We start from the raw sequence: 22,065 nt of genomic DNA, 5'->3' as shown, positions 1-22,065 counted from the left end.
CTAGCCTGAGCATAGCTGATTTTTTTGGGTCAGCTTCCTATTTGATGCTGATCACCCCCTCCTCTTACATAAAGCCACATGTATTAAGTCGTTATTTCTGTTGTCAGGGGGTAAAAATAATGCTGCTACGTTAAACTGAGCCAATTCGCCTCATGTCCCAGTATATCTGAATTCAATCTATATGCTATATAACACATATGCATGTACAGTTTTATATGAATAATGTAGTAATGGAACGGCATCTCAGCCACAAGTCCTTCTGGCTTTATATACACGCTAGCACTTCCTACAAGTGTGTGCATACATAAGACGTAATTAGATTATATAAGCCGTTGAATAGAATAATAGAGTGCCATTTTTGTCTCTAGAGGGCATACTATCCACACAAAAGGTGCAACATTTGACCACATTGTGCAAATTTTAAAGTTTGGTCATACAAACAAAGCAATAGTACATAGTGTGGGGAATTTGGTCAAAATGTGCCTTTTCGAACAAGTTGCATATTCGAGTACGTTACAAAAATCTGTTGACAAAAAGACAGAAATGAAATACAGCGCAAGAACTTTTGCCTTTAATATTAAGCTAATTGTGTAACAAGAAAAATGTTTTAAAAAGTTTAAAAAGAAAAAGCATGGGTGAAGTTTATTTCCAAAAAAAACCTAATTGTATATATATATATATATGTGTGTGTGTGTGTGTATCAACATTTAATGAAGAATGTAAATGTTCATTAGTAGACATGATGCGCCTTATACCCTTTACCCTCCTTTTTGTGGCCTTTTCTCACACGCGCACACACACACACACACACACACACACACACACACACACACACACACACACACACACACGCACACACACACATACACACACACACACACACACACACACAGAGACGAAGTTTAAGCCATTTGAGCTGATTGTTCTGGAGACATTGAGTGTTAGAAGGGCCTGTGGGTTGCATTAATATCATTTTAGAGGCGGATAGGCAGTAATAACGCCGACAAGCCACATGCTAGCAAGCTGATTAACACTCTATTAGAAGCAGCACGAAGTTCACATTCTGAAGAGCGGGTGCAGGAGCAGTGACGACTGGCATTAGTTGGCTGAAAAACATCCACAACCTTAGTTTTAATGTTTGCAACTAGATTAAGTTTTGCACATAAAAGGTAAGAGGGCACTTTTATATATATATATATATATATATATATATATATATATATATATATATATATATATATATATGTGTGTGTGTGTGTGTGTGTGTGTGTGTGTGTGTGTCCGTTTGTCTACATGTATACGCTTACATATTCATATTTGCATTCAGATGATAAAAAATTACAGTTTTTCCAAATATTATCCATTAGAAAATATTTACTTAGATTCATGTACATGATGTGATTATGCTCTACTCTGTAACAATGATAAAACTATAACAGTACATCTGGTTTATAGATTTGAAAACTGCCATTCATTGAACTTCTAAGTATTTTACATCTTTTGTATAGAAGAATGACTTGAAAATAGTGTTAAAGATTTTAATACAAAAAAAAGACAAAAGTCATTCTAAGAACCGTTATTGTCCTTGCTGATTTGTTTTCTTCTTCTTCTGTTTTTTTTTTAAGTTTATATAAAAAAAAATGATTCCGAGCCTATGAAACAATGTCTGGATGTATTTTCAATTGTTTTACATTAAACACGCCTTTCATTGTGCATCCTTTTATACTTTAATCATTTGCAACCTCAAACCCTCTTTTTGTTACTCGCACCCGTGTTTCCACTCAGAGGCATTTATCAAGGCACCATCTGAACACCGAATGTGCAAAAAATGCAAATGAACAAACAGCCAAATCAAAAAACCTGAAACGTTTTCTTTTTTTTTTACCGCATCGCAAATGATTTTTTCAAACACACTTTCGTAAAATAACAACTGTCGTCTCACCTAACTGTCCACAAACCAATAATCAATACGCAACCACTCCTGACACACTTTCAAGGAAAAATGGCATCAACATCACCTTTCTAGGTACAGATGTAAAATGTTTTTGTTGTTTTTGTATGTTTTTGCTTAAACCTATTAGAATATTGTGTGTTGTCTCAACATACCAAACGCTATGTTTTGTGCTTAAAACAAAAAAGATAGATGCGGAGAAAAAAGCTGCTGGTAGATGTCTCTCGAAGTCATCGTCCTGACGGTTCCGATCAAAAGCTACCAAAGGCATTAAAACTAATTTTAATCAATAAAATGCAATATTGCAGTTGTGTTATTGATGAGTGTTTATTTGTAGGTTGTAAATGTGATTTGTCAAATTGAAACAGATATTATGTGTAATTATAGTAAAACTGCATTAGAAATATAATATAGATATGTAATAGTACTAACATTACTGGTAGAACTTCTAATAATTTAATGAAATGTTGAATGAATAAAGTTGGGAGAGCAGAAAAAGATAGTTTTGTGATATTGAATAGAATGTAGAGCTCATTATGGCTGAACAGGAAGGACAAAAAAGTGAAAGAGAGGAGAGAAAGGGCTCTTTTGAAGCTGGCACCGTGTGGTGGAGATGATGGCAGCACAGGTGTATTTTTAGCAGTTCAGTATGTGAGGTTTTCAGTTATAGTTTTGCATCTCCTTGTCAGCGTAAGAGCTTTTTTTTTTACTCAATCAAGTTGACTACAGGTGAGTAGAATGGTACAATAAAATCACGTAGCCACCAGATTTTGCTTGACAACAGTACAATGATTTTCTCTACTTCTCTCTTATTACATCAATTTTATAAAAAAAAATTCCTCCATGCATTTCAGGTCCTGATACCAGTTATCTACATTGTGGATCACCGGGCCAGGCTAAGTGCCTCGACCCGGTCAGACCATAGAAGTGTGTGTTGTGCGATCGTACAAATGCCTGATATGTTCAGTTACGGATATGATATAAACCATGATACAACGATAATGATAGTTATAAGATTGGAAAGACTGAGACCAGTCGAACAGAATTCACATTTCTGCATAGATGCAATAGCATGCAAAACTATGACATCATGGAAATGTGTGAAAAGTGTGAATGGTTATCAAGTAGATAGCATTCGTAGCAACAACCGAGCTGATGCTGCTGCTGCAGCTGCGAAAAAAAAAAAAAACCTCAGGCCCCCATCGACCGACAAATCTTTGCACTAAAGAAAAAATATAATTAATATCTTAAAACATGGAATATGAAATGCTTTCTATGATACGCTACAGATTGCTGGATGTAGAGCGATCGTACGTGTTATTGTGCCACTCTGCCATTGTAAGATGCCTGAGATGGAAAGCAGTAGCAGAACAAAAGCGAGACCCGGAAAACTATTATTTGAAAGAATGCTGATCAAATCTATGAAAAAGCGAACAGTCACGAAAAAACTGTGATTTGCCTCATCAGCTCACTCTTAGACTTAATCAGAAGATTCGTTAAATAAATACGAGAACAGATTTTTTTTTTTGTAAATCATGTAGTAAAACAGTAAATCAAGTAGATAAAAAAGTCATTCAAATAGTGGGTACAAACCATTTTATGGCTTTCATAACCACTTCAATCCCCTCCCCTCCCCCCCTCCCCATTTGTGCTACTAAATAAAGTGACTCATTTCGTGTGTAAGTGACACATAGGGGGGTTATTGCATTTTACTGTGGTTAGCAAGGCCCAGTTAAAAAGGAAACAAAGCTATCGCATTTCTTTACCAAGTTTTAATGTTAATTACTGTAAACTTTATTGACAGCAGGGTATGAGAACACGATGCATTTTTGCGCTTGCAATGTTATTTGGCATTTCTGAACGAGAAGTATTTATATTCTATATTCATAAAACAGAGACTGAGACAGAGCTTCGTATTTCGGGGCCCCAACTGATTGGTGAGTGGATTTATCGTTAGTTCGTTAAATTGGATGAATAGTATATGTGAAATTTATAACCCTCAGCATTACAGCATCATTTTTACGCTTTTGCATTACACTGATTTTTAAAGATTAATTTCATTGTTAGATCATGTACTATTTTGAGGCACTTTGTATGTGGATCTTAAAAACGTGCAGACGTGTAAAGAGTACTTGAAAATCATACTTGATTAAAAGTATAGATACCTTTATTATGCATTAAAATTAAATAAAATGAACAAATTTTGGTAGTAAATGGACAAAAAATCTAATCTCTAGACAAATTATATATATATATATCATATAAATAACTATCAGTTTTAAATTTAACATTTGTAATCTCTATATAATTCTATTTATAATTATCAATGATTTTCTCTACACACAGAGGTGTACAAAGTGAAATCCTACTTGAGTATAAGTATAGATACCTTACTGCAAAATTACTCCATTACTACAAGTTAAAAGACATTGATTCCAGTAAGACGAGAAAAAGTCTTCAAGTACCTGATTTTCAACAGTACTTTTAAATTAGTATTTGTCTTATATTGAACATAGGTTCGAAGATGCACTAGTACTTGACACCAAGACACATGTTAGTGAAAAGTAAAAAATTATTTGTGAGGTTCTATTTCCTGAAATACAAATCAGATTGTTCACCTCAACACTGCATTAACCAACAAAACAACAGCCTCTTCAACATGCCAGAATAAAACAAGTGGGTAAAAAAAAATTAGTAAAGCAATCTTTCGAAAAGATATCTTAATTAACAAATACAATTACAGTATGTCACATAGTAGAAGATACTATTCAACAGACAAATAAAATGAAAATAAATAATTTTTGATAAAGTGAAACCAAATATTCAGAGCTGATTGTAAGATGTAATTGGCAATTTAATTGTTATTGTCAATTTAAATATAGTGGAGTAAAAAGTACAAATATTGAATCAGAAATGTAGTTGAGTAGAAAATAAAAGTTGTCGACATACTCAGTAAAAAATTACTTAAGTACAGTAATGGTGTACATTTACTCAAATACTTTATACCAATATTTAAATATGAATACATTTTCTCTATTGAAAAGATATTCTGAATTCTACATGCACCTTTTTATATGTTTAAATAACTTAACATTCATTTTTCCACATTTGACAGATGCTTTTATTCATAAAGGGTTAAGGGCCTTGGTTCATGGGCCCAGATCTGACAGCTTGGTGGTGCTTAGATTTAAACGCACAACCTTTCGAGTCAAACTGCAACATTGTTGAGTTGTGTATTTGCATAATAAACCTTCAAATTAGTCCCAAACTAAAAGGAGGTTGAAGCTTTGAGGTTAAGGCATTGGACTATGGATCTGAAGGGCGTGGTTTCAGATCCCAGCCACACCAAGCTCCTGTGCCCCTAAACAAGGCTCTAAACCCACAGCTGTTTAGTTTTATAAATGAGTTAAATGTAAGTTGCTCTGCATATAGACATCTGCCAAATGCCATAAATGTAAACTGTAATGCAAATGTAACAAAAAATCGTTTGATTTAATGAGGAGATTGAAGAAAATCTTGTAGAAGCTCAGATTAAATGTGTGTGTGTGTGAGGGAGGTTGTTTGATGCACTGTTTGGTTTTAACTTGGGTTAAATACGGTCTGAGCTTCAACAGCGCTGATCCATATCACACACATACACACACCGCAGACTGTATGCCGAGCTACATATCTCTGTAGGCTCTCCACAAGACTGATTTAATCAGCTCTAAACAATCTATTATCAAGCATTTGTCATGATTTCCATCGTTAGTAAAAGGAAACCTTTTTCAGGAGGTGATATGAGCATTACATTAAAGTCCTGCTTAAAATGCCCCATATAACACTTTGTCTTGTCACAGGTTTATTTTAGGGGATTTATAATCATTTATGTAGAGCTGTAAAGATGCAAAGTGAAAGGCTTGGAAGAAAGTGGAAGAAAGGTTGCCAGATTTTTTTTTTTTTTTTTAAATAAATTGGGGTATTTCAATTAAGTCAAATATCTATAAGAAAAATATTATTAATAACTAGCCCATTTTTTACCAAACATGATTTTATATATAGCTTTTCAAAAAGTAACCATTTAATAAAAAATAAAAAATGTATACATTAGTGCTGTTGTTTTTTAAAGGTCATTTCTGTTTTTCAGAAATCATTAGGTTTCCAGAAATAGATCCTTAGTTTACAAAATAGCATGCTTACCCAATCTCAGTATCAGCGCTTTCAAACGTTTCCAAGCCATTTTTTATAGATATTAAACAATTACAGATACAAACAGTTGCATTGCATTACACGCTTTACAACTATACATATTTCGAAAACTGTGGGGTGGAAGATTTTCTGTATTATTCTAGATTTATGTCAAGGTTTATATTTAAATATTATATATATAATGGTTTATTGTATCTTTATTAATAGTATATACACAGGGATTTGTACAGCAGATGTGCAACGAAGGTGAAACCCAATTATGTATAATGAGTTAAAAATCTGTTGTTTTATAATTACAATGTATGTAACCATTCTGTAGGGAGTATCAGTTGTTAGCACTTTATACCAGTCACAGTGCTGTAAAGTTTTGGGAAAATCATGAGGTACAAAGACTTAAAAATCCTGATTGAAATAGCACATAGCATTTTATGTGTCTCATTTTTAAAGAAAATACAGTGTCTGTCAAAAATTTGGAAACACTTGCATGTTCTTTTTGTGCATATGCAACAAACTAGGTCATTTAACCGTAAGAAGATTTCCTTTGACCAAAACAAATCTATAAATGTACACGTTCAACTTTGTTTTTCATTGAAAATCCTTCCTTAGCATGAATAACAGACTTATACACTCTTGGCATCTGGACAGTTTTTTTTTTAAAACATTTGAGGCCAGGCCTCTTGGAAAACGTGCCAATGGTGTTTTTTAGTAGTTAGAGATTTCTTTCTGACCTTGCGATCCAGTTCACCCCATAGCAGTTTGATAGGATTTAGATAAAGTGATTGGGCAGGCCGTTCCATTATAGATACACTCGGATTGCTTTCTAAATAACATAGAGCTTGGATGCATGCTTCTGTTTATTGTATTGTTGTATGGTAAAGTTGGTTCAATGAGCCCAGTCCCGGTGGAATTGCATGGTGTTGAAGTATGGAATGGTAGCCATGTTGTTTAGTATTCCTTTCACCCAGAATAAGTGTTTGACCTTTCCTCCTCCAAAACACCCAAAACCATTACGCTTACACTTCCATGTTTGACTGTGGGTGTGAATTTGCATCAACATTAACACATACCCTTACTTTACAACCGGATGTTTCATGACATCATGACATCCAAATGCAGGCATTTAACCGATTATCATTCACACATAAAAAAATAAAAAAAAGTGAACCAACAGTAGCTTCTGTGAAAACATAAAAATACATTTCAGCATAGTTTGTTACTTCCTCTTAGCAGTTTGTAATGTATCTAGCTATGTTATTTAAATATTGTGAAGCTGTGGGTTAGCTTTTCAAAACCATGAGTAGCATGGCAACAACCTACCCAATAGCGTCCCATGCATGCCAATCATATTATATTATCTTGAGTTTATACATTTCAGAAAATACATTTTAATAAGAAATTAAATTTATTATAATTTATAAATTAATAAATTGAACAAGTATAGGTGGTAAATGGACAACAAAAAAAATCTCTAAATAAGAAAATAATATAAATAGCATAAATCCAAGACATTACAATCCACTTTAACATTTATTATCACTATATAATTCTATATATAATTATCTATGATTTTCTTTACATGGAGGTGTAAAGATCTGAAAAAATCATATTTGTGTAAAAGAATAGATACCTTACTGCATCACAAGAAACATACTCCATTACAAGTTACAAGTCACCAATTTTGACTAGAGTAAAGTAAACTTGAGTAATGTTACCAAGATGACTTGACTTGACGTTACTTGAATTGAGTTAAAGTCTCAGAGTATCTGATTTTAACAGTACTTGAACATATGACTCATAGTGAACAGAGGCTCAAAGATCCTCACCACCAAGAACATGTTAGTAAAAAAGCTAAAAACTGTTGATTTGTGAGTTTTAATTTCCTCAAATTGTACACTTGAATACTGCATTAATCAACCACACAACTCTTCAATATGCCAGAATGAAATAAGGATCAAACAAGTCGTTAAATACAAAAAAAAATACAGTCTTTCAAAAAGGGATCTTCAATTAACAAATACAATTGCAGTTTCATATCACAAAGTAGAAGAACAATTTTTAATCAATAAGCAAATAAAATGAAAAAATACATAATTTTTAGATTTAAAACCGAGCATTCAGTGCTGACTGAATGTAAAATGTAATTGCTAATGGTTATATTAATTCAAATATAGTGGAGAACAAAATACAAATATTGAATCATAAATGTAGTTAAGTAGAAAGTAAATGTTGAAATCTTTAATACTCAGTACAACTAGAAATTGACATTTGCTCAAATACTTTACACCACTGTTTACACAATTGTTTGCCAGACATGATTGGTGAACATTAGCTTGTTTTAATCTGATTCAGCTGGTTGTAACCCTGCCCAACAACAGGCAGATTGCTCTGACTGGATATTTCAACAGAAACACCTGCACACCTGTTTCATACGATGATTCAAACAGTGACTTATGAGGCAACCCAATGAAAATCACAATAAAGATCAAAAGCTTCAGTGTTTATATGGAAAGTCTCTGGAGGTGGTAGCTCAGTGGTTAAGGCTCTGGGTTACTGATTGGCAGGTCAAGGTTTTATGTCCCAGTATTGCCAAACTGCCACTCTTAGGGCCCTTGAGCAGGGCCCTCAACCCTGACTAACAGCTTCCCAACTATGGAGAAAGAATTTTACTGTTCTGTAAAGTACATAAAGCACATTAATTTCTTTCCTTTTTCTAAAGCTTGCACAGAATGGTGGAGACAAAAAAACAAACAAATCCAGCAACGCTCTATTCTGCGTGTTCTCGGTTAGAGAAAAGGTAGAATAAAATGACCAGCTTGGTCTCACCTGTCTTGAAAATAAGAACTCGAATAACTCAGATAAGATTAACACAGAAAATCTTTCAGGTGTTCAGATGTTCATGTGTTTTTTTGCAGTTTTTTCTCTGTATTTTGGAATTTTAGATTTTTTATGGAAATTTTTGAATTGATGACGTTGGTGTAATACACCGTACATCTCTATACATTTTGCACATTCGCAAGTCACGAGCCTGTTTCCGAGGTTTGAAGGTGAACCCAAGGGTGAACTATTTGGTTTGAAGATTCGGTTTGTGGTGCTTCTCGCTAGTTTGATAAACCCTATGAAAGCGAATTTGTGTTACATGCTTTCTTTTTAGCGAGACACAAGGCACAGTCTTCTCTCAGTTCCAAAATTAGCACAATGTGCTAATGCTTTGAGAAAGGAAGGAAGTACGAGGCACCAACTTCCATTTCTCAGATGCTCGACGTATTTCTAAAATCGAAGCATTTTCTTCCCCTTGTCTTTGGTGAAAGGCAAAGCATTAATGGGCTGCATTAATAATTAGGTCATTGGAAGTTCTTCGCAAGGTGTGTGTGTGTGTGTGTGTGTGTGTGTGTGTGTGTGTGTGTGTGCAAACTTTTAAAAAGCCATGCCAACCTGTATTCACAGAAAAGCTGTAATTGTTGTGAGAATGATGTTCAGATGACTTATTATGCACTTTCTCAAACCACAAGGGGAGTTTCTTTCTTTCTGTCATTTTTTTCATTGCATTTCTTGTTGATCATGACAGACCGTTACGGGAAAATACAGGTTAGAGCTACCCTTATGAACCATAAGGGCCCTTATAAAGGCTTTGGCAAATGCGATGGTCTTCATAGCGTTTTCTGCATCTGTAAATTTCATTGATAACTCCTTATTTAGGACACATATATTTTGTAATAAACACAGTATGTTTTTGTGTTTTTTTAGGGTTACACACTGAGAAGTTGACTAAGCAGATGAACTGATGAACTGACAGATAGGAAGCACTTCAGAAAACAGAAGAGTTCTTCAATCTGACATCGTTGGAAAGGATGCAGTCTGCGTTCTCATGTCCCAGGAGGGACGCTGAAAAGGAATCCGAGGAGCGATTAGAAAGGGGTATTGGCTTGCGGCGCAAACGAGAGTTTACCCCCGAAGAGAAAAAGGACGCGTGCTATTGGGAAAAACGCCGCAAGAACAACGAGGCAGCCAAGCGCTCGCGTGAGAAGCGACGAGCGAATGACTTCATGCTGGAGACTCGGTTAGTGGCTCTAAGTGAGGAAAATGCCGCTCTACGAGCTGAGCTACTGGCTTTGAACCTCCGATATGGTTTGCTAAGCTCAAACTGTCCTTATACCTCGCATCCGAGGAGCATCCTTCAGATGCGCTCATACTTTGCTCAAACGTCAAACAACTATCCAGACAGAGAGCTTTGGGAAAGGGAAAAAATGGCCCCAGAGTCTTCACAATGGCCGGGATACCAGCAAGCATCCGAAGCTATAGCTGCTCATTATGGCTCAAACTTTGTCGCCACACACTCTTTTCCCATTAACAGGGCCTATTCATACCTTCCCGATGTCCCTAGTTTTGTTCCCTCTACAAGCACACCCATGGTCTTAGCTCCTGTGTTCCCACCACTGCCTGCCTCTTTCCCTGAAATTCCAGTGTTAAACCCAGTGGGTCAGAGAACAGCGGTTCACAAGGAGGTCGAGCAGCAGCCGGCAGCCAATAGCAATTCCATGCTGCCTCACAAGCTAAGGCTAAAAGATCCAAGATCAGCAAAGAAAAAAGAAGACAAAATGGCACCTTCATCCCCTCTTTCAATATACGTATCCAGCTAAAGGAAAATGCTTGATGGTAATAATCAGTAATCATTGTAAACCGTATTTTACCATAAGAAGAAGTAGATACTCTCTATCACTGTCTGTCCAACAACAGCATGTAAATGAATAGTGAATTGTGTGTATAAGTGTAAAAACATTTTTGTATTGTCCTGTCGTTTCCTGGGTGTAATCCTTATGACTTGAACCTAGGCTCTCGATTAATTAAAACTTTGATCTGTGACTGTTTTATAATAACCAACTGATGGTGTTGCTATAAAAGAAGATATCAATATCTGGGAATCGTTTCTAAAAAGAACTGTGGCCATTTCTGTCTTCTACACACTGCCAGTTTCAGGTTTTTCTTTCATATTATTATTTAGTTCAAACCCAAAATCGAAACGTGGAGTAGTTTCATTATTACCACTTTATTACATAAAGAAAACTTATTGGAACATTCTAGCTATAATATATTCAGGACAGCTTTAAATATTGTCACTCTTAGTATTGTGCAAAAATCTTAGGCCAATCTTATGCTAGAAATGGTTTTATTACCATTCAGAATGTCTCTTTAGGGAAATACAACCAGGAAATACAGGAAATTTGTAGGCGTGTTTAAAAAGGAATGGAAAAAACAGCATCTACTGTTTTCCAAAAACACGAGCAAAATCAGGAACAAGGCTCTCTAAATGAACTAGAATTCCGTTCAAAATGCCAAGGATTGATTCAATTCGATTGATGTTTATTTGTAGAGCATTCTTAACAATGGACATTGTCTCAAAGCACACATAAACCTGTAATAAAGTTGTATAAAATAATGTATAATTTTAGTGCCTATTAGTTTGTTCCACCTCTAATGAAAAAAAAAACCAGAATTTGACAGACATAAAGTTATACTTTTGCATCAGCAAGGCCACTCGTCACCACAAAGACTTCTGTACAGTAACATCCAAACTGTTTAGTTTAGTTTTTAGTTTAGTTTTATAGTTAAAACTACCACAAATGAATCTTTTGGCTATATGATTAATTTCTATAAAGAGAGCTCATGTAGCGTAGCATTAAGATTTGACTAGGACCAATTTGTAATATTTATATTTCATTAATCTGTAAAACTATTTGGTATCATTTTGGGTTTTCTCTGGCACTAAAAATAATTGAATTGCTTAAGAAAGTCCAGGGTCCAATTTTTTCCTAACTGATATTTTAGGCAGCTTTAGAACTCAAAGTTTTAGACAGCAAGTTGCAAGTCAAGAGTAAGACAAAGTGAACCATTTATCATCTACTGGAGTTCAGCTGTGGATTTTCATTCTTCATTCCAAAAAGTTGCTTCACATTTGAATGAACAGAAATGTCTCTGTTTTTCCCAGTCATATTTTAGATTTTCTTGTTCTTGATTCACACCAAATGAGTGCCTTTTGTTGGTCTGAAATCTTTAATAAATGTGCAAAAAAATACAATCTATGTGACTCCTTGTATTAACTGCAGGAAACACGAGTAAAGAGATGCAAGCATTTATCCGAGCCAACAAAAGTGGGGCAGATGGTTTTATGTTCTAGTGTGCATTTGAGGTATTCCTCTTATCTTTACTTGAATTTTGGGTCTTTTTTTACAGACTTGCCTATGAGGAAGTTAAGCTGAAGCAGTAGTTCTTGCTAGCAGTAATAAAGCAACAGGAATCAACAGGCTGTGTTGTGGTTTAATAGTGTTAACAGAGTGGCTACAAGTGAAGTTTCAGTGGCATGAAGAGGTGTGTGCATATACACATGTGTGTGCGCTTTTGTGCATTTGTGTGTGGTGATAATAAGGGGGTCGTGGGGATGAGCAGGCATTTGTGAGGGGGTGGTGGGAGGTGGGGTTTCTCAGCAGTTATTAGTCACCAGCCACCACAACTTCATACTGCACACTAGCAAAAAAGCAGGCGGTCTCCAAAAACTAAGGGTTCCCTAAAAAGGTATTTGATTTGCTGTGAAGGTGACTAATTCTTTCTTTATGACAATAAACAGGAGGTGTTGATTGAAAATGCAAACACGGATTAGAACTAGACCGCAGCCAATAGTAGTTAGATTCTGCAATTATTGACAAAATATTACTTGAAATATGAAAAATATGGCCTCAGGTTTACTGGTTTTCAAAGGTAACACTGTTCTGTAGTATATAGATAGCAATGCAAAAGTAAGCAGATATAAATTATATATTAGCAAGGTCTAATGTGGATATAATTAAAAACTACTGTTTCATACTAAATACAAAGGCCAGTAACCCCCAACTGTTAATCTTAGCTTTCAACTGCGACATGACATAATATATACAAATATATTCAACAGCCTCAGTACAAAGAAAAAATGCCCAAACAATTCATATGTGTGTGTAATTACAGCCTCAATAGCCAATCTTGGGCATCTGTAAGCTCATGTAGGCAGGACAGGGCAGATAGCGATGTTCAGCTTATGCAGCAGTTCAATCAGCAGTGTCAATTTCTGTTCCAGATCATCAATAACTATTTCTATTATTAAATGTATCCCTAAAAGTCCTTAATTCAGCAAGCCAGATGTGTCTATGGCAATAACTAAATCCCTGAGATGATATCAGAAAGAAACCTTGAGAGGATTTAGACTTAAAAGTGAAACCATCTTTTTTTGAGTGATACTAAACATTCATTCATTATAGTTTTTTTTATTTATGAATCCAAAAACAGCTTTATTATTATTAAGTTGTACTCTACACAGTAATTGTTTGGTGTCCATGTGGTGAACATCCTCAGCAGCAGCAGCAGTTGGATTCCATTTGAAAGACCTTCATCCACAAATTGGGCATCAGAATGGGTTAGTCAGGTTAGAAAAGCATAGGGGTTCCAGATCCCCAGGACATGTGTAGCTCTACAGAGAGAGATGGGTAGGGGAAAATGTCAGGTAATGGTTAAGGAAAATGTGCAAGCAGATACTCTGGCAAGACAACATTACTAAAAAGAAAAAACAAAAGGTAGTACACACTGTTATGGTATTAATGCCATGGGACAACGACTTGCTGCAGCTTCTGATGATTTATTATGTGCGCACACACATAACCCTGCAAGGTCTATTAACCAGAACTGTCCAGAACTATAGTTGTTATCAGGCATAACATCACATTTCTCCCCCTTTAAAAGTTAATAACTTTTCTTTTAAAATGTATTGTTCTATTGATTTGTTCTTATGCCAACAATAACATTTTCATAACAACATCACAACCAAAGCATCACTGCATTTTCACTAAAAACTTTTTTAAACAGTCAACAGATTTAAATTAAAATTTGTTAACCTTCAATAAACCCTAACAGTGTGTTTCCTTTATCAGATCAGAGTCAGTGTGATCCACAGAACCGTTGTCAGCTTGTTCACTTGTAGAAATTCCAGACTCATCTCATTCATTGTTTGCAACTCAGGTTCTTGAACAGTCACTTGTGGTTTTAAATCCCATCTGTTCCTTCTATGAATTGCACCAAGCTGAATTTCTTATGACCGTTGTACTAATTCTCTTTCAACACAACCTCCACGTTCCTGTTGCATTGTTTAGGATACGAACCCGATCTCCAGGCTTGGGTTTTTGCAGGGTCTTTGCTTTCCTGACGTAGTTCTCTTTTTGTTTGTTTTTGAGTTGCTGTTTTGCTTCGCTGCAGGTATCAACAAGTCCTGGCTAGTGGAGATTTTACAATCTTTACAAAACTCCCCACCAGCCAGTTGGACCTAGGGTAGTTTGGGCTTGATGTGGTGTGTTGAAATCCCCACTCTTTAGCGAAGACATCAAACTCCCTACTGCAAAAATGTGGCCATTATCAGAAAACACTTCAGGAACTTCACGTCTTGCAAAGACTGTCTTCAGAAAAGAAATTACATGAAATTACCTGAAGTGTTGCAACTTATTTGATAGTTGGAGAAATAATCAGTAAATACAATATGGCTCTTACCGTTGCAGTCAAACAGGTCGACCCCAAGATTTTGGTGTAGATAATCAGGCACTGGATGAGGCATGATTCTTGAAAGCTGTCCAGTGTATTCTCACCTATCACATGCAGAAAGACTGATTGATTGATTGATTGATTGATTGATTGATTGATTGATTGATTGATTGATTGAAAGATTGAACTTCTCATCATCTCCACCCGCAGCACTGGCAGCAAAATAGCTGAGCTTGAAACATTTCCAGTTATCAGCAAGGTTACCGACAAACTGCATAGGCTTCGGTGGATTTAACTTCTCCATAACAGGAAAACACTTGTTCTCTTACTTTGTTTCAATGATGTCATCAACTCTCTGGTGTTTGCCAATCCTTATTTCTGACACCATGTTATGTTATTAATGCCACAGGAGGACGACTTGCTGGAAACACTTTGGAATATAAAGTGGCCAGTCAACAAGCCTGTGTGTGAAGACAACATCCAAACATCCTAGTTCACAGAAACAGTCTTTAAACATTAACTCTCTAGATCTTCTATTTTTCCTATGGAAAAACCTATTAGCAAAACTAACTGACAAAAAAAATATGCTTTCAAGCTAAACTTCAAGCTTGAAACTAAGTCTAAGTCAAAACAGTAGTTGAAAGTTTGTTTCATAACTGTGATGCTTTTAAGAGAAAGCTCTGCCCTCTGCTGTAGCCTTTACTATTCGAGGTACCAACAAAACGCCTGCACCTTTAAACAAAATAGGAAAGACAGGACATTATAGATGAAAATTTCTCTTCAAAACACTATTCTGCCCCATCTAAATTGCTTTACACTATATCGGTTGTAGTAAACAAGCATATGTTAATAAATCGAAAATTAATCCTGCATTTATACGAAAAGATCATGAACAACTGAGTGACATTTCAGCAAAATGTGGAAATGAGGAATTGAAAGTAGGTTGCTATTTAAGTGATATGTGCAGTCTATGTGTAATCTATAGATTGAAATCTTGACTTTAATTACAAATTAATATATTCTGTTACACTATGCTCCACCACTCTATATTCACTCCACTATTAACCAAGTGTAGTCATGCTCAACCAATAATCCCTGCAGGAGTTAGTGCTCCACTAGTGGTCATTGTAGGAGTTACTCATTCTGGTGGGTCAAATTAGTCCCGAAATAATTATAGTAAAAATTGTTTTTATTTCTACTAGAATTTTTACTAGACTATTTACCAGCCTACTATTTTTTACTTGACCTTACTGTACTGTTTTTATATTATTGACTTACTTCCTAAGTCCATTGTCCTATTTGATTGTACAATTCGCGCTTAATTTTTTTTTTTACACTTTTACACTTTATTACACATTTTGTTATTTGTATGCACTTGTATGCATGAGGTGTAAGGAGGGCTCTGCCCCAACTTGTTGCTTTACGCTGTGTCTGTTGCAGTAAATAAGCATGCATACATTAAGTGGTAAAGAGTTCTGCATTATGCAAAAAGATCATAAACATTGTGTGACATTTCAACAAACAGTAACAATTTAAAATAGGCTGTCACTTCAGGTATATATAGTCTATGTATAATCTTCAGATAAATATCTTGACTTTGATTGCAAATAAACATATTATTATTATATTATTATGTATTGTGCTCCACCACTGTGCAGTGTAGGATTTACTGGTCCACCATTAGGCAGGTTAGGAGTTATCGCTTCTCCATTGACCAGTGAAGGAGTAACTGCCTCACTAATAATCAGCGTAACATTGAATGCTACAACCGAGAACATGGTAGGAGTTACTGCTCAAACAATCATCAATGTAAGAGTTACTACCCAAACCATGTACTAGTATTAAAGTAGAGATACACAAGATAAAATATGACTCCAGTAAAAGTAAAAGTGCTGTAAATTTCATTAGTGTAAAAGTACCAAAGTATTTGCCTTCAAATGTACTCCAAAACACTATGATTTATTATAGCTATAATGTTCCTATTATCATTTTTTATTGCTCCACTTCAGAGCCGGCCCAGAAGTTACCGCTCCACCAATGATTAGCGTAGTTTTCTCGACTCGTGTCAGTGCAGGTCGCTCCACCGGTGATCAGTTATAAGGTAATTGGTCCACCAATGTCAGGGCAGATATTACTGCTTCACCTAAGACCTGTTTAGAAGTGAGCGGACCACTGGTGTAAGTGCACTAGTTACTGTTCTACCAATGTTAGAATGCTGCTGATGGTAGTGGCAGTGACACCCTCAACTGATCTTTACATTGATATGGCCTTGGTAAAATCATGCCCAGTAATCCCTTTTCCAACCACCAGAGGCCAGTCTGACCGCAGAAAGGAGTAAAATAGACGGAATTAAAATAAATGAAAGAAATGCAAAACATAAAATTGCTTGTCTTTTTTTTTTATTATTAATGCAGTTATTAACATTTGTGATCATCAACAATTGAATAGTTTACATTTTATAACAATTTTAAATGCTATAAAATAATATGTTTTAATATTTAATAAAAATAAAATAGTTTCGATCAAATTTATGTAAAACACTTTTTTATTTTATTAAATTAAGTAATCAATTGAATTGGCACAAATCAAACTAATTAAATAAAATGTATTAAATGGAAATATTGTATTTAAAAGTTTTTATTGGTTTATACTCATTTGGGTAATACAGATATGTAAATATTGTAAGTGTGTGTGTGTGTGTGTGTGTGTGTGTGTGTGTGTGTGTGTGTGTGTGTGTGTGTGTGTGTGTGTGTTCTAGTCATTTCAGCAGACTTCAACAAATGTCTTCTTTTCTTCCTTCCTTCATTCATTTACTTTGTCGATATGTGGAATTGTCAGGATTTTCTCATTTTAAGAGAAATTCCTGAATCTGGACATAAAACACCAAAGAATCCAAGCGCTAGCAGGAAGTGACTAGCGGCTAACACTAGCGCTATGGATTCTTTTTTATGCATGCGCAAAACAAATCGTATTTCCGGTACACGGTGACACTGCACTAACTATAGTTTCTATTTTATACCCCTGGCATTGTTGTGTACGTTTTCAAGTTTAATAATAATATTTTTTTTTTAAATGCTCTCGAAGTGCAAGGTAGAGACTAAACAAACTTGTGGTCTGCCACTTAATATGTTCCTTAGGGATTTTTCAGATGTTCTGCACATAAAAAAGATTGCAATCGGTATGCGTTACACAATTGTATTAAGGAACGATTAAAGTTATTGTTAAATAAATTAATATTAAATTCATTTATTATTTAAATAAATAAATCTATTAGGGGCAAAACATGAATGTGGTGAGACCTGCGATGTTGTATGGTTTAGAGACAGTGGCATTCAATAAAAGACAAGAGGTGGAGCTGGAGGTCTGTCTTCTCTGTCCAAGATTTTCGTCCTCTAAAGTGTAGCCCAAGACAGCTTGCCCACTGAAGCTAAGCAGGGCTGAGCCTGGCCAGTACTTGGATGGGAGACCACTTGGGAAAAACCAGGTTGCTGCTGGTAGAGGTGTTAGTGAGACCAGCAGGGGGTGCTCACCCTGTGGTCTGTGTGGGTCCTAACACCCCAGTATAGTGACGGGGACACTATACTGTCAAAAAAAAAAAAAAAAAGCACCGTCCTTCGGATGAGACGTTAAACCGAGGTCATGACTCTTTGTGGTCATAAAAAAAATCCCAGGATGTCTTTCGAAAACGAGTAGGGGTGTGCCCCGGCATCCTGGCCAAAACTTGCCTGCTGGCCTAATAATCATCCCCTCATATTAATTGGCTATATCACTCTATCTCCTCTCCACTAATATGCTGGTGTGTGGTGGGCGTTCTGGCGCAATATGGCTGCCGTTGCATCATCCAGGTGGATGCTGCACATTGGTGGTGGTTGAGGAGAATCCCCCCTTTCATATGTAAAGCGCTTTGAGTGCTGCAGAAAAGCGCTATATAAATGTAATGAATTAAGTGTGTCTTTTGGTCCTTCAGATGCAGATAAATGGCTTATTCTGGACTTAATGTCCAAATAACTCCTACCACCTTGATGCCTGAGAATCTTCACAGTTTTATTCACTGTTTTTAATTTATAATAGAGCCAATGATCATGTATAAAGCTATTTATTAAAAACAATGGGAGGAATTACCAGGAAAATCCCCCAGATCCTGAGACATAAAGGTGGGGTAAACCAAAGAGGGGTAAACAGTACAAAATAGAGATTATAAGAATATAGACAGAGCATTAGGGAAGATCCAGTACATGATCAAGAAATGCAAGACAAAAACAAAAAAGGGGTACATTTAAGTATTAAGTGTTAAAGAATTGTCTGAATTAAATGAAAGAAAGTCAGAGAAATAAATGACAATAAAGAAAAGGCAGTGACAAAGCAAGGTTTTGGCAAGCAACCACTTCATCAATTGAGAGACAACACACGTCAGAGCTCAATCATAGAGGGCCATAGAAAGAAAAATTAAGACTATCAGGAAAATAAGAAAACTCTAAAAGCAGTTCGAGAACATGAGTAAGAGGATTTCCAGATTGTAAAATTAATGAAACCAAAAATATCAATGATCAGTGAGTCAATGATCTCCTCCAGAAGTCATTCTGTAATGTGGTTTCAAAAATCAAACATGAAAATGGCAAAAAGTCCATAGAAATTCTCCGTTTAGGGCAAACAGATTAAAACAACTCTGTATTATTAACACCAGAAAGGTGGTTTTGCGTAGTTACAATGTGTGTTGCAACCCAAGAAGCAACACTTACACGGTACAAGCAGTGACTCGTAAAAAAAAAAAAAAAGAAATCTTCCTTTAAACCAACTGGGAACAACAAAGACGATCACAGTGTTAAAAATGGTCAAGAGCTGAAATTGAAGCGATTTTGGAAATGTGGGAAAAAAGATATGAATATAAAAGTTTATATCTTTACAATCAATCTGTATATGAGTTTTCAGTATCGATTATACTGAAAACTAGCAATGCAAGCATACATTTCAGATACATTTTAGAGCATCATACAGACCACACACACACACACACACACACACACACACACACACACACATACACACACACACACACACACACACACACACACTGCACAACAGCATTATACAGTGCCTTATTCAGCGCAAACAGTGGTAAGCAAATGTATTTCGTTCCTGTCACTTTCCAGTTTTACTGATTATCAAAGATATAAGTAATTTTTCCTCTTTACTCAATTACATTTATTATTCAATAGATGATGTACTTTTTACTTCACTCTCTTTGAATTCACAATAACAGTTAACAATTACATTTTGTACCTCTGTAAAAAATGACTTTAAGGCTCAACACTCCCCTACCCACATCTACTGCCTGTGAAAAACTTTGTCACACTTTTGGCCACATTTTCAGTCCAAAAAGAGCTTGAATAAATTAAAAAACTTTGCGAACCAGCTTTTGGTGTTAAATACGTTCAATACAAAAAAGAAAAAGAAAGGAAAGATTCCTTTACTACTTTGCCGGGGTTTTTTTTACCGATGTGTTCGATCTTTGTTTCAGTCTGGCATGTTGAAGAGGCTGTTGTGTTGATCTTTTTTAATGCAGTGTTGAGGTGTACAATTTGATTTGTATTTTAGGAAATTAAATTTCACAAATAAATTGTTTTTGCCAATTACATGTGTTTCGGTGTTGAGGATTAGTGAATCTTTGAGCCTACGTCTAATATGAGTCAAATTCTCAAGTACTGTTTAAAATCAGATAGTCTAAGGCATTTGCTCAAGTCATATTTGAATTGGTGGCTTTTAACTTAATAATATATATATATAATAATTTATAATAGAGTACATTTTGCAGTAAGGTATCTATACTTTTACTCAAATATGATTTTCAGGTACTCTTTATATCTCTGACCACAAAGGTTACTAAAATAGTCTGATGAATGAAACAAGACCCTGCTGCTATTTGGTCAGACATGAAGCATGTTTTCAGAGAGAAGAAACCAGGCGTTTGAAATTTTCTTCATGGACCAATGAGGGAAACTGCTAACATTTAGAATTTCAGAAGAGCTTAAGTGCATTATCTGGACGTCCATTCAGCTAACAAGAGCTTTGCAGATATTCAGTTGACCAGGAGAGCTGGCATTCCAACTACTATTGAGCCATTGGAGCCAGAAGCTGTAGGGTAAACAAGTGGGGTAAAAATGGGTCATGACCCATTTTCTTCCTTGGCTAGAGGGAACCCAAAGATATGTTCAGACCAGACCAGTATTGTTTGTAATAAGACATACGGATAAATAGACTAAATCAATTGACCCAAGTAATACAGTAACAGCTCGAAGATGATGTCTCTGATTTAATCCAACTGTAATAAAAATATTTTTTTGCTGAGACTTTCCAAGTGGAGATTTCTTCACTTTTTTGGTTTGGATGCAAAATTCTGCTGCTGTCATACGTTTGATATGGGGTCCGTCACATTATATGTTTTACTGGCATGCAGAAATTGTTCTGCGACATTTAACTGTATGTTGGAAAAGGATTGTGTGACTCAGTAATGCAGACATTCTAAACAAAATCTATACTATCCTATAAATAAGTCGCCTATCTAAAACAAAAAAAACGCACTGCACCAGATACCTAGATACATAATGCAGGGTGACTAAGATATTTGCACAGAACTTTATACTCTATAGTGTGTATTACTTGTGAACAGAAATCAGTAAAATGCAAACAATCTCAATTCTGGCCTGAAACAACTTATTTTCAAAACATATAGTTATTGCCACACATTTAATTGCATTTTGCATTTCATTTTGTTGTGTTTTTTTTGTATTGCATTTGGATTTGAGGATTTCTGGCACCTGTAAGAACACAATACTCACAATCATGCATATGTGCATCCCCACCAGGTCATTCAAATCATTCAGTAATGACAAACCGTGGTTTACTGGGAAACTCAAACAGCTTTATGGATACAGCAAAGAGGATGCTTACAAAAGTGGGGATTAAATCCTGTATAACCAGGCCAGGAACAAACTAACAGATGAGTTCAGATTGGCAAAAAAAAACTACTCTAAAAGCTAAAAAAAAATGTTTTTAGCCAACGACTCAGCATCAGTATGGACTGGTTTGAGGAACATCACCAAGTACAAGACACCACCCCTTCAGTCTGTGGAGAATCAACAACTAGCTGAAAATCTGAATGTGTTCTACTGTCAATTTGAAAAGCCCAGTCACCACGTTTCCAGCCCCCAAAAAACCAAAATCACTGGCCTTAATTATTACACACTTGTTGCTCTCACGTCTGTGATCATGAAGTCATTTGAAAGACTGGTCCTGGCCTACCTGAAGGACATCACTAGACCTCTGCTGGATCCTCTTCCATTTGCCTACAGACACAGAAACAGGTCTGCAGATGCAGT

The 22,065-nt window shown here is 35.7% G+C and overlaps 1 protein-coding gene across 2 annotated transcripts; it reads left to right on the top strand.

Moving 5' to 3' along the window:
- The first annotated feature begins 906 nt into the window (after positions 1-906).
- On the top strand, positions 907-12,166 carry nfil3-4 (nuclear factor, interleukin 3 regulated, member 4). Of its 2 annotated transcripts, none has more exons than XM_046857929.1 (2): positions 907-1,169; positions 9,884-12,166. In XM_046857929.1, the coding sequence occupies exon 2, from the start codon at positions 9,988-9,990 to the stop codon at positions 10,774-10,776; it is 789 nt and encodes a 262-aa protein (XP_046713885.1). In that variant the 5' UTR covers positions 907-1,169; positions 9,884-9,987; the 3' UTR covers positions 10,777-12,166. The 2 variants fall into 2 exon arrangements, with proteins under 2 accessions (XP_046713885.1, XP_046713884.1); XM_046857928.1 differs by lacking the exon at positions 907-1,169 and adding an exon at positions 3,691-3,888.
- Positions 12,167-22,065: the final 9,899 nt, after the last annotated feature.

This window comes from Silurus meridionalis, chromosome 9, assembly GCF_014805685.1.
Source record: "Silurus meridionalis isolate SWU-2019-XX chromosome 9, ASM1480568v1, whole genome shotgun sequence".
Taxonomy (NCBI): Eukaryota; Metazoa; Chordata; class Actinopteri; order Siluriformes; family Siluridae; genus Silurus; species Silurus meridionalis.
Note: the sequence above shows the minus strand (reverse complement) of the source record. Positions and strands in the feature narration are given on the sequence as shown.